This window comes from Simochromis diagramma, unplaced genomic scaffold (assembly GCF_900408965.1).
Source record: "Simochromis diagramma unplaced genomic scaffold, fSimDia1.1 OVJJ01000333.1, whole genome shotgun sequence".
NCBI classification, from domain to species: Eukaryota; Metazoa; Chordata; class Actinopteri; order Cichliformes; family Cichlidae; genus Simochromis; species Simochromis diagramma.
Genome location: NW_024386765.1, coordinates 3220006 through 3234415, shown reverse-complemented (window position 1 = coordinate 3234415; position 14410 = coordinate 3220006). Strand labels below are relative to the sequence as shown.

The 14410-nt window shown below is 40.6% G+C and overlaps 1 protein-coding gene across 7 annotated transcripts in view; it reads right to left on the bottom strand.

Moving 5' to 3' along the window:
* The window catches only part of ppfibp2b (PPFIA binding protein 2b), a 93761-nt gene that overhangs the window by 41354 nt on the left and 37997 nt on the right, over nt 1-14410 (bottom strand). For 4 of the 7 annotated variants that reach the window (XM_040036043.1, XM_040036063.1, XM_040036052.1 and 1 more), the window contains exons 4-5: nt 2406-2492; nt 334-447 (exon numbers count right to left, since the gene is read on the bottom strand). In XM_040036043.1, coding sequence (XP_039891977.1) covers nt 334-447; nt 2406-2492 — 201 coding nt within the window. The other 3 variants (XM_040036070.1, XM_040036085.1, XM_040036077.1) reach the window with 3 other exon arrangements.

Below are 14410 nucleotides of genomic sequence, written 5' to 3'. Positions count from 1 at the left end.
CCATTACCACTGGCTCCTTTGTTAAAAGTCCCGAAGTTAGTGGTGAAATCTAAATTTTACAGATGATTTCACTCTCTGCTAGCCTAGCTTGCTGCCTTTAGTTGAGCCACAGTGTTAGCCAAAACGCTAACAATGACATCCAGAAACCACAAAGGCCATGTCCACCTTTTATGCAGAGTCTATTACTACAAATGCCATTTTCTTGCCATATTGTCTGTATTGTAGCATCAGAATCCCTCCAGGGTGGATCAAGCAACATGCAAACAATAATATTTCATCTGTTCAACATTTTTCTGTGACAGGTTTATAAATGGTGTTTTACACGTGCTTTACCTGTTGGAGCATTTCTTCAGTGGAGGCCAGTTTCTGGCGGTGTTCCTCCAAAGAACTTTCTAGGTCTCTGATCTTCTCTCCCTGGGCCTCCACCTGGTCGGTCAGAACGCTCACCTGGTGGGTGACATAGTCATACTGTATTACACCGTCCTCAGAGAGCGCTGGCTGATCACATGCTTAAGATAAGGAAAAAATAGATAGAAACATGCAGGAGTTTTAGTTGGTAAACATTGTTTCTGCTACACTGGATACTGGATTTTAGTCACTGATACAAGTTTTTATGGGAGATAGAACTTTGTTACATTACTATAGTACTATATAATATGCTATATATACTATATAATAGTACTAATACCTGTGATAGACAAATCTTATCAGTTTGAGTCTACCCTACATATTCAAAAGTCCACAGCTTTTGGTTTATGTTTGTGTCTTTATGTCTTTTTCTTCTTTCAATCCACATAAAAGAACACATCATCACATACTTCAACTCCAAACCAACACACACACATTTACTCAGCAGTCTGTCACCTAGGAATGTATTGCACACTTACTATAATCTCTCTGACAACCCATTCACCTCCTGCCAAACGTGCACCCACACACACACTCAAAGATCCCTCCTGTTCACCTAAACGATGCCAAATCCATCTGACAGCAGCTGACTCTCTGTCACTTCAGTTTCTCTGATTTTTACCCCTGCAGCCACGTCCTGTCACACATTGCTCTGGCACAAAAGAATATTTTGTCAAGTTTTTGGCTTGACACTTGTAACCGCTAACAGAACATGAACATGTGTTATTACAGAGGGACTGGTCTGCTAAACCTGCCCTCCCTAGCACTGATGAACCATGAACAAGTGAGTAAATGAATGAACAAGTATCTGAATGAGTCACGTCTAAGAGCCTTGTGTTAGGTTTCGCACCAAAAACATGGATACCACTAACGCTTGACAAACATGACACAAACATAAAGTAAGTAAAAATAAAGAAACAACACGGCGTGATCTTGATATGACTGCATAAACTCCAAATGTTAAAGACAAAAGTTAAAAATACCCCTTACCTCCTTCCTCTGAGCCACACACACACAAACAGAGGTGAATGCCCTCGACAAAGCTAGAAGGAAGTTAGTTACTAACCACAGAGTGTGTCTATACTAGCACACGCTGAAGCAAGACAAAGCTTCACATAAGCAGTCTTAAAGTAGAGGCAGGTGAAAAGGCAGGAAGGCACTACGGAGGGGCAAACTGTCCACAGCCAATTAAATCACCAGTCAGTAAAAACAAGCCCCGGTTCACTTGGATCTCAACCAATCACGGGCAGTGTCAGTTGAGGAATGTGTAAGAAGTAGGTGTGCGGGTGGTGGTGGTAACGAACGAGATGTGGACTTTGTGAAAACTTTGCAAACCGGGGTTGTCCAGACGGGTGGTGCACTTATCGTCAAAAAAAAAATCATCCGCTCGCGTGGGCTTCCCCAGAGCATAAAACAAACATACACAGAGACACGGAGAGCATAAAGGGGCAGTTCCAAAACGACAAATTAACTAGGAGGAATGTAAAGACAGACTGTGGAAATCACAGCTGCATGAACTGGCTATTAAAGAGTTTTGACAGCACAGAGCACCTCCTGACATCATATAGTTAGATGACATATAATCATCTTTACTGCAGCCAACTAGGCGCTGGCGGTTACTGCACGAGTCGTATGTAAACACCCTCACATGCTTTCGAAGGTGTCCGGACATGTTTTGTTATGAAATAACACGAAATATCTGAACTCACAGGATTACAGATTAAAGGACAAGATGTTTTTCCAGCGTGGAACAAATCCTGCCAGACAGTCTCCTGGCTCATTTATGGCAGGGATCAAAAAGTTAGATGTAGTTGTGCATGCCAAAATAATTACAACCACATCTGAACAAGCAAACTGGGACAGCAAAGAAAAAGTACACTCTGAAAATGTGATATGAAAGTACACAGGCAGCATAGGCACGTTGCGTACATACTGTATGTGTCATTAAATGTTCAGTTGACACCGTCTATAACTTAGATAGATAAGAAATATCTGACCTGTAGCACCAGAGACTCCTTGTCTCCCTCTAGGCGAAGCAGTCGTTCTTGGTAAGTTTCATTGTTGGCTGGAGAACAGAGGTTCACCTGGACAAACACACACAGAAGAAACACAAAAAGTTCATGAAGAGGTTAAGGATGAAAGATAAGGGACGGCCTATTTTTATCTTCAAGCACTGAAGCAGAGAGGCACATCCTCTGTCCCTAAAACAGCAAAACTGCAGTCTTGTTTACACCAAAGACTGTATAGAAAAAATGAAGGTAGCCAAGGTGACCGTTTCCAAGCTTCTGTTAGCGGATTTTAGTCAGTGGCTTTTTTGGTGTGTATGTGAGAGGTGGAGATGACAACTTGTTAGCCTGCAACAAAAGCTTCCTAATGAGTGTTTATTTGTCTAAACCACAGATGAATAGATGCCTGCTCATCCTAAACATCTTAGTTTGGCACATGGAAGCTAAATTTGGCAGGTCTGATGCTGAATTACACCTTAACCACCCAACAAACACGGGGGGGATGCGCTTCCCCAAGACAGGGGCAATTTCATCTAGCTACTCATAAGCCAGACACAACAAGGTTCTCTAAAACAGAAAAGAGTATCTATTATTCACAAAACTGCACAAATACATTATAAAAAGTGCTGTTGAAGTCAGAAAATAACTTATTTACTTTGTCTGGGATGCTTTGAACAAAAGCAAAAAGCATGATTCAGCAAACATACATATTGCCAATGTTGAATTTAAAATACAAAGACGTGTAAACTGTTAGATTACAGGTAGTCAGACTGAAATATCTATACAATAAGATTATAAACAGCCAGTAATATGGCTTAGCTGCTAACGTTAAATGCATATAAATGTCAGAATATTGCGGATTTTTGCGCTGCTGATGCTTCAGAGTTTGACAAAGAACCAAGCTGTACACATAATCCTCTCGCTTAATGTCCAGAGCTGGTCTGGGCAAGACTGCTGACTCTTGCACAAGGAACTCACAGAGCCGATGCTGTATAAATACACATTTTTCACAAAGCACATGATACGAAGTTATGAAACATCATCTGACTCATCTGACTTCTGTTAATCTGGAAATAGCAGGATAGCGGAGCCAAATCATCGACATTGTGCTAAAGCTTGTGCTATAATTTCCACCTTTTTCATCTCTGACTACTGTAAGTCTAACAAAACATATCAGATATCAATGTATTTGCAGCAGCCTGTCAGGAGAAAAAGCCGTGTCAGGCTCTGTGTCGAAATAGAAATGCTTTCTAATGTGAACTTAAGAACATGCAAACAGTGAAAGAGACATTTCCCTTTGGTCAGAAGTTCTTTTGCCAGTTCCTTATTGCCCTGCTATTAAGGTTATGGCAGAATTATGCAGTCCGCAACTCAGGAAGTGAAAATGAAAGTCAAGCCGAACATTTTTAAATGGCTTTATTCCTGAATGATGATGTCTGTCCTGTTTCCATTTCTCTGCTCAGCTTTAAGAGTCAGAATGTGTTTGAATGCTGCTGGCTCCTCCGCTCCCCAACATGCTGCTGCAAACATTTGGAAAGAGAGGAAAACATTCTTATGATAAGATGATATTTTCTGCTTCTGTCAGCAAGATTAGAAATACCACCTGTTGTTAGAAACACTTTGGCTAAATCAGTTTGCATTTGCAGGCCTGTTAAACTGCAGCTGAGATTTAGCTTTGTGCTAACCCTACATAATGTTAAGAAACAGAGTGACGTGTACTGGCCAGTAACACTGTATCAATGCCAAACAAAGACTGTGTGGGAAACAGCAATATTACATTACAGCTCAAACCGAATGAGCTCTTAAAACTGGAGCTTCAACACTATGTTTGTCCTTAACAGAAATCTTGCTATTTCTTTTAAACCAGATTCAAGAAGGTGCTAGAAACATCCCTTACAGGTTTTGGTGTATACTGACATGACAGCTGTCAGTTAAACATCTATGATCCCAAAGGTGCTCTGCTGGATTGGTATCTGGTGACTCTGGAGGCCATTTGAGCACAGTGAACGCATCGTCATGTTCAAGACACCAGTTTGAAATGATTTGAGCTTTCAGACATGGCGTGCCATCCTGCTGGAAACAGCTGTCAGGAGACAAGGTACACTGTGGTCATTAAAGGGATGTATGTGATCAGCAATCAGGAAGGCACTTGGTGTGGTCTTCTCCTGCTGTAGTTCATCTGCTTCACGTTTTGAAGTGCTGCACATTCAGAAGTGCTCTTCAACAAATCTTGGTTGTAAGGAGTGAGTCTTTGAGTTACCGTTGACGTCTTACATCAGCTGGGCATTTTCACACAGGGAAATCACCGGATGTTTTCTTTTTTCAGACCATTTCAGGCTCTGCAAACCCTGTTTTATTTGGGAAAATCCCAGTAGATCAGCAGTTTCTTAAATGTTCCGACCACCTTGTTTGGCATCAACAACCGGGCCATTTCCAGAGTCACTTAAATCACCTCTCTTCTCCATTCTGGTGCTCGTCTCGACCATGTCTGTGTTTACTTGGCTGCTTCATGATATTCCAAAGATAATTTCACTTGCACCTGCTTCTACATGTTTGATTGTGTTTTTCCCTCTCACCCCCACCAAACATCCAGTGTGGATATATGCTATAAAAGTATGAACCTTGTATATGACTACTTGAAACACTAGTATTGACACCAGCCCAAAAGTCCATTATAGATCTGTTTCCACCTGAAATGACAGAAAGCAGTAGCAGCTGTAAAGGAACTGATGGTCATTCTGGTAATATATCAAGACTGTGTGTGAAATTTAGGCCTGAATTAAGTATCACAGTTATTATTATCAATTATTACAATCAATCAAATGACTGTGGATAATGTTAAAATCACTTGTAGTAGTAAAACCACATTGTCATCGCTCAGCACTGCAGTGTTTTCTTGTACAATGATGATCGTGTGTCGGTGGAACTTTCTGCATCTGTCCCTAAAGATTTGAGGGGGGCCCAGATTTGCCAACAATCCCCACAACCATTACTGTCATTTAAGCAATCAACATTTAAGCCTCTTACTGCCAAAAATCCACTCCACACCCGTCTAAACTACGATTAGCTTAACTAGCTTCAAAGTCCAGAAAAATAAATATATAAAACGCCTTTAGGCTAAAATATGCAGCAGTGTAAATGTAACTGTTTGCTACAAGAAGCCGACCTTTCCTACTATCATGGCGATGACCCAGTTTTAAAGAAAACGTAAACATCGAGGGTTTTTTTGTGCTTTTAGCTGAAACTCTTATCTGATGCCACAACAACTACTCTAAACTTTAGCTTCAAGGCACATTAGTGAGCTTCCAAAACCTTATCAGTCTCTTTCATCCCTCAAAGGCAGTCTCAGCGCACAGATGAAAAACCCTAAAATCAGCCTGTAATCCTGGATGAACTGTCTGAAGCTGAGGTCACAGGATGTACACCAGCTAGGTCACCTGACGTGGACCATATGGATGCATTAAACCCATTATCAGACTTGAAATTAAACAGAGACGGTGGTAGAAAGGGGGTGGGGGACAAACTGTTTCTTTCAGAGTGTCTCTCAAGTTATAAAATGTAAGGCTGTAATAATGTTACATTTACAGTTTCTCATTCCAGTGGGAAATCTGCTGTAATCACAGATCTTCCCATCAGAAGACCGAAGAGAAGCAAGGCCATTTCAGGGTGGTGATGACACAGCGTTTGAATGGACCGATAAAAGAAACCAGGCCCGTCTGTTTTTATCTGTTATCGCCTGGTGGATTGAGTGAGAATGGACAGAGCAAGACGGTTTGGGGCCACAGTGTAATGTCTTTGCACTATCATTATATATTACAGTTCTGCAGTTGTTTTTTCAGTTTCCTTGAGTTTTCCATTAGCACTTCTGACTAAATCTGGGAAATTTAGCTGAAAACTACTAGAATATTAGTAGCAGTAAAAATTTAATTAAACAGGTTCTCTCTGTGAACCTAGAAAATATTACGTTTTTAGAGGCGTTTCAGTTTGTATCATGAAGTAAAAGTACTTCCAGTACAAGTAAAAACAGGGTGGAGCATCAGTTAAATAAATACTGACCCATTACCTTGAGTGGTTTTTGCTTACACAGCACATTTTTATTCAAATATATTAAATCAGGTATTTATGATAATTAATAATTCCTCTAATCAGCTAAGAAAATATTTAAATCATTTAGAGCTAAATACGAAACTACCTTTTGAGTTTTTTCAGGATGTTCTCTCAAAAAACAGGACCATAAAATTCATATTTTATTCAACACTAATGAAATTCTAATCATAGTTCTAGTACAATTTATATAAAGTGAGTACACTTCACTGCAGCAGACCAAATATTTAACAAGGCTTTGCACAAGAGGAGAGGAAACACTATCCACTCAATATAAATGATTACACTGGAATGAATACAGACATGTTTTATTAGTCGTACTTTTCTCGGTGTATTCACAATAAATGTTGTGGCCAGTGGAATGGGTGGAACTGTAATGACATACAGTGGCGTGATCCCAGTGTCTAAGAATGCATGACAGCATGCAGCACACTACCCACCTACTTTAAGTGATTCACATAAAAGTGCTCCAAAGGTCAGCGCTCTGTAAGCAGGTAACATGTACGTCCACAGAATTCATGTAGAATCTTACTGCTCACTTTCAAAGTCAAAGCCTGACCTTCCATCCAAAACCAAATGCTTTTAGTTTTTGGTTTTCGTCCCTCGTTGGCCCTAATCTGAGTCGTGAGTGCTCATTCGATTTAGCGCTGCAGCAGCGTGTGCAGCACATTAGCTTAGGTATTCTCTCTAGTCACACCACAGTGTCTCTAAATGCAATTTAAAGTCCAATTCAATTTGCTGTCTGCTCAGCTTGACAGTAAACAGTCCCACTGAGTGTGGAAAGTGAATCTGAAGGTGAGTCAGTGGCATTTAGGATGAATTGTCATTTCTGTTTCTCCAGATCCAAGTTTGATTAACCTTCATCTTGATCTTACCACTATAATCACGTTAGCCTCAGCAATTCGAAGATGAAAACAGCTGTTTACTGTTACGTTTGTTTAAAAAAAGACAAAGAAAAAGGAAACAGGACCAAGCTGGCAGTGTGGGAGAAGGGAATGATAGCTGGTTTAGTATACTACTAAAATAAATGGCCTTTTCTCTGTCTGGAAATAACCATCACACACGGATTAAACAAAAGGATCACCTAATTTGCTCTTTAAAACTCTTTGCTAATTTGGTCCTCATTATCTGAAGTAAATATGTACAGTGCTTATTTAACAACTGTATCAGACCAACTGTCATAAAAACACTGAATTAACTGAGTTCCGATTTTGATGCCCAAATTTGAGCTGGCGCACTGGACTTCTCTGAGAAATCAGAAGTTAATCAATTCAAACATTAAAACAAATTTTTCAAATGCAAGTAAATATCTGTGCTCTCTGGAGTTTTTTTTGTAAAGCACTACATTTGAAAATTCATAGATAGCAACGATAATTGTATTTTAGCTTTAAAAATAGAATTTTGATTAGTAAGTAAGGAAGTGAACTTTATTTATATGGTGCTTTTCAAAGACATAAAAGCCACAAAGTGCTGTATAACAATAAAACACAATTAATATCAATAGAGAAGTGAGTGAAACTGAATAAAAATAACTAACAGAAGAAAGTCAAAAGGCCTGAACTTCTGCACACTGGTGCATTGATCATTACAGAAACATAAAACAATATTTTGGTTAATTTAAGAAAAAAACCTTACACTGGTCTAATAAACTTGTTTATCACTGTAATCGTATCTGGAACAATTTATAAATGGCAGCTTTGCTGTTGTGGGACCATGTGATGTTCTCTGAGCATATGTGGAAAGCCCACACCCACCCACAGAACAAAGCAAGAATAAATGATCATATCCAGGACACTGAGGTGGATCAGTTGTAGAGCAGAAGTGAGTCGCAAAGCAACTGTGAAGGCTGAAGCAGCGTGATGAGAGTTATAACTGCCAGAATGAGATGTGTAGCCTCAGGAGAGTATCAACTCACATGGGCTAGCACTGAGATCAAGCTAATCTGCTGAATGCTAACAAAGGCTTTATTCCATTTTTAACAAAACAGACTGAATGAGTAACTTGGACTATCTTACTAAAAAATAAGAAAAGAGATTGTATTGCATAAATAATGTTAAATAATAATAATAATAATAATACATTTTAACATGCTAATGTTTATTTCACACATGCTGGCCAGGTCAACAGCAAGTAAAAGAACTCAGATGTACGTCCTCACACACAGATGCATCTGTGCACCTTTGTAAGGGTTCATTTATTTAATGCTATTTCACTCCACCCCTAACTTCACTCTACCTCAGATACATTATAAGATGCAGACGTGGCAGTAAAACAAATCCTGTCAGTAAATCTGTTGGACGATTTGAAACACTGAGAGGAAAATCACAACGATGCACTGACAGAGCAAAACAGAGTTCAGGACAGTTTCAGCTGGGTTGTTGTAGCCGTGCCTACTAGTTATTGGTTCAGTCTATGGTTAACTTTCTCATCCAAGTTCCTCTTTCCAACTGTAACTATAACATGAAGTAGCATCACATTTGTTCAGTGCACTGGAGGTAGACAACTGATTGTATCAGTGCTCCAGATTGAGCCATTAATAAACCTTAGTTTGGGGTAAGTTTAGCAAACCTCTTGACTGGTGATTTTATGAATGCAATGAGGGAAGTCTGTGCTTTTTTGCTTAGAGTGCTGAACCCTCCTACCGGACCTGGATAAGCAGTAGAAGATGGATGGATGGATATTTTTTTATCCCAGCAAACTTTGAAATGAAAGTTATTCATCTCACTCATTTAGCTAAAAGATAAAACTGACCTAATAACGTTCCTAGAAGTGTAACTCACCATCTGGTGGCCAAGTGGTAAGATGCTCTTATCTAACCTTATAACCAAGTCCTGACCCTCTCACAGCCTTTTGAATTAGTGTGACGAAGTGCAGACTGGCCAACATGTCTTCAGTCCAGGTCTACTTCAAGAAGTCAAACAAAGAGCCTGTTTTTACACATTCTCTGCCCCGGTGAAGAGTCATTTCTCAAAATATACGTCCACTGTGGCAAAATATAAAATAATAATCCATAAAAATGACACAAGGCTCATAGAAGTCTAGGGGGACTCACTGACAGGCTTAAACTTTCTATTAATCTGATGAGTCACTGTGTCAGAGAAGTCCGAGTAGAATAACGTTTTAGCGTTAAATGTTAGATATTAGAGAAACAGATAGGAAGTAATGCAGAATGATGTGAATGAGGCAAAATGCAGCAAAATCTTTTAAGCATGTGAAGGAGCCCCTTAAAAGAGACAGAGCGACACCTTCAGTGAAGAAAACTTTGCACAATTAATTTCTTATCATATATATTCACAGAATAAATCCCAGAGAGAGGCATCAATAAAAACAGCATAAGCTGATTTACTGTCACCTTGAGATCTTTGCCATTGACCTTAGCAGTTGCTGGAACTCTGTGAATGATCTGTGAATGTTAGTTTAAAGGTCACATCTTGAAGAAAGAAACTGCAATAATGTAAAACACTAGCATGCTTAAAAGCAGCATAGCCTCACGATTTTAAAGATAAATTAAATAAACCTAAGTAAATCAGACAAATGTGGTATCTCATCAGTTAAAGACTTGCTCACATGTCTTTACAACACACATCCTGCAGCGCTAAGTCTCTCTCTGCTTAACCCCCAGAGCATTAGACACTGCTTTGACAACAACAGTCAGCTGATAGTGAATATTTCCAATCTGATAACACAGTCCTCATGGATGCGTGCCTTTATAACACAACAACAACAACAGGAGATGCAGTCCAGCTCTTGAGCTGAGGGAAATTACATCACAAAGTCTGTCGCCAGGAAATAAAACAATAACAGGAGGACAATGTCAGGCATCTAAAGTGGAACAACTGCTTTGCGACGGCAGCTTCTCCTTCAAACATCTCTCCCCTCTCTCTGTTTTCCAACTAAAAGTTTCCTCCGAGGCATCAACCTAATGAAAGGAATGTGCAACACGGACAGACACGAACATATTTAAAAAGGGGGGAAGAAGAAGACGCAGGAGAAGGAGCATATAAACAAACCCTAACTCACCTTTTTCAGCCAGGAGAAGTGTCTGTAGAAGTCAATGGGAGTCTCCATGCTCCCAGCCCATTGCTGCCCTGCCTATTTTCTTGTGTTCTTATGGGACTATCAGCCTCTGAGTGTGTCTTATGTGCAAGTTTCACAAACTAACAGTGGACTGAGCAAACTGCTGCAGCATGTGAGTACTGTCATGCAAGTGTGCGTGTGACTGCGATGTTCACAGCTGTGGAGGAGGGCTTTTTATGATCTCTGCCTCCTCAGAGGGAAAACTCCCCCCTGCTTGGTCCCCCTCCTCCTACTTCTCTCTTTCCTTCTTTAGTCCCACTGTGTTTTCCCTCTCTTTCTCTCCCTCTCCCTACTTACTCCCCTTCTTCACTTTCCAACTTATTTGTCCTTTTCCCTGGACGCTCTCTGCCTTCTCCACGCCCTCTTTTATTCCCGTTCTGGTTGGAGTTGTCGGTCCCCCTCCTTTGCCCTCCTTCCTTTCCCCTTCTCTTTCTCTTTTCTTCCTTTCTTCACTTTTGAATCGTTCCCCCTCTTTTCTCTCTCTCGCTCTCTGCCAAGGTCCATCTGACAGCCAAATGGTCAAACCGAAAAAGAAGGAGGGGGGGACGGTGGGAGGGTTTGCCATTTTTCTTCTTTCTCTGTCATCTGTTTGTGTCTCAGTGTTGGCCTATGTTTCCTCTCTCCCGCTCTCATATGTAGCCTCTAAAGCAGCAGCGTCTGATGTCAGATAAGTGGGCAAAGCAGCAACAGGCTGTACTGTCAGCACAAACACAAATCATGCCAGGAGGCCCGTCTCCCTCCTTTTTTTTCGTGTGCTCTTTTAATTAAGTCACAGTGCCGGGAGACGCTGGCTCACTTTCTTTGCCTCCTGTTCGTCTGTCTCTGTGTGTGATCCTCCACATGTTTAAGCCCTTTAGCTCAGGTTTCCATTTCCTGTGTATTTTACAGAGTCCACCACAACAATCTCAGCCATTTGGTCTGAACGGCAAGTTTATTTACAGCCACACAAACCCCAGTAACAAATAGCGCTTTTGTGCAGGTGATTACAAGTGATTCAAGTCCTAAAATGTAAAAAAAAGTTGGATGTAAACTGTAATTTCATGGAGTCATGCTTTGTATTACTGAAAATAGAGCTGTAATATGTCAAAATACTGCAAATTTTGATATGGCCACACTTTCTTCCTCCAACTTTGTCTCTTAATACAATCTTTCTGCCTCTTTCACGCTCCTGTGCATGCTCAAGCAGAAGGTCTGTCTCATGCATCATTTTAACGAAGCTTATGCGCAAGTTCAATAAGGTAGATCTACAGTCTCACATCTGTCTGCTCCTAAATCTGAGCTTCAAATCTCTTCCACTTTTACAAGCTGTCAAGCTGTTTGTGACATCAGTGGTCTAGTCCAATCATCTTTCTCCCAGCCTTGTTCAGACCAATCAGCATTCACGCCGCGTACTTTAAATCTCACTGCGCATCTTTCTCCTTTGCAGTCGCCTTCATGCAATCTGCCTCCTCCCCATCGCTGCCTCTTATCTTTCAGTCTCCATTCAAGTCTCCAGCTTCATCTCCACCAGCAGCCTCCGGGAGGTCCTGCTCTAATCTCTAACACCAACACGGCCATCAGAGCCTAACTGCCAAATACCTCTATCTAAATTCTGTTCTGTCCTCAGTTAGAGGGAGGGGCATGAAGAATGGTGAAAAATATAAAAATGATGAAAGGGAAACACATAATAGGTTTTTCAAATGAAGCAGAAAACTGTTAAACCCCATGAGATAAGTGAATATAATCGTTTTACAGGGTGGCATTTAGCTACAACATAGTATTGCAATATTTTGCATGGTGACAATACTGCCATTTGGATACCAAATGGCAGTATTTTATCAAATAAAGGAAAATACTTTGTGAATACTGTGAACAAGAGAGATAATCACCATCACGCAGCACCATCCTGAGATGACATTAGCCGAGCAAACTTGCATTAAATCGGCTCACACGAAAAACCATCGAACACTGGACACATTCAGTTTGACAAAGCCAGCTCCTAATTCATCACAACTTGTGGTGACTAATTGGTTCCCTACACCCTGAGGCTGTTGAACACTCATGACCACTTTGATCACAAGCTCAGGTCACCTGATAGGAGCAAACATTCCTGCAAACAGTCACAGCCTGACGACTGCAGTCACTCTCAGAGATTGTCAAAGGTCTCCATGTTTATGTCTGTCTTCCAGACATGAAGAGAATGTCTATAGCACAGTTAACCTTGTTTATATGCAGTGAATGGTTTTAACCGATGTGCTTTGAGAACAAAAGGGGGACCAAAATCAGCTGAGGGTAAAACAGCACCCCGATATTTCTCTTTTCCTTTTTAATTCCTAATAGTTCTACCCACTCCTACCAACTGTCAGCCTGCAGGACGGGCAGAAAAGCCGTAATAAATCGCACAACTATGTGTAACGTTAAATAGGGTCCTAAGCTGCACAGAGTATTCTGGCATCTTCTGTCAACACATGGCTGTATTATAGACAAATCCATTTTTCAATGTAAAATACAAAAACAAAGAAAGAAATATAACAAAATAATAAACTACTGAGTGAAAACATTAAATCTGGGACACTGCTCTGTAAAAACAAAATCCTGACCTATTTTCTTTCATTCCATCTCATTTTTAATAAACTCTTGACAGTTTCTGCTGAAAGAACTTGTATAGTTGTATTTCTATGTATAAAAAAATCGAAGAGTTCAGGTTTTTTTTGTATATTTTCTCTTCAGCAGGTTTGGGGAAACTGAAAATGTTCATCTGCGTCAAGAACACAGGAGACAACCATCTCTGGGTCAGCAGTAATGAGCAGCCGTCACCGGCTATCACAACTTCCTGCCAGAAATACACTTATGATGCTTCCTGTGTTTACATGTGCTTCACCATGAAGTATGCTCTGGAGAGAAGGCCGTGGGGTGCAGACTAATTGCAGAGCACAACTGACTTTGATCCTGTTGCTCAGGCTATAGAGATTGAAAATGTGACGTCATTCAGGGGTAAAACCGCAAAGGATTCTGGGAACTCGTGGCAAGAGGTACTAGCGCACGCAGGCTTTCAATTGAAATCAGTTACACAGCGATAAAAAGAAACACAAAAAATGGCAAGAAGCTGTTGTATTATTAACTGCAATAGCCGGTCGCATGACAGCCACGGGAAGCCGACGGGTAAAGAGATCGGTTGTTATCGGATTACGTCGTTGAAGAGAAATTGTTCGCGCCATGTTCCCGAAGTAACAAAGAGCCGACGGAAGGGGGGAGAAGGTGGACAGGATGAGCATGAGAGGGAGCAGCCAGCCTTACATTCTATCTGCCTTGATTATCTGCCAGGCTTTTGTTCATCTGCTATTGAAATTTTCAGGCAATGTTAGCAGCTTTCCACTACAGGAACAGTCCCTCTGGAAACTGTTGACTGTGGATTATCCAGACTCAGTGAGACATTGTTCCTTAATCCCTGATCTACTGACTCAGATAACTTACGAGAAACTTTTTTAATGGTTTTTGTTTTGTTTAGTTAGTAATAACCTTCTACAAATACACAACTCGAAAAAGTGCTAGATTAGGATATCTACTTGGTTTGACAAGACGGTCAGCGCAAGAACTGAACACAGTATTAATGCATGAACTTTCCAAGTTGAAGAAAAGCATGTTTGTGTTTATTTTTGCTTCTTGTCCTTTCCTCAAAGTCATTTTCCTGTCTCCTCTACAGCTTTCAGCGCTGACACAGTGCTTTTAACTTAAAGTCACCTTGTGTGTACTTCTTCATGAGCATCTGCAGTTTAACTTGTGATACTGGGTGTAGTAACCACCAAAGGGACTCCAGCGGACGATGTGGATGAGGA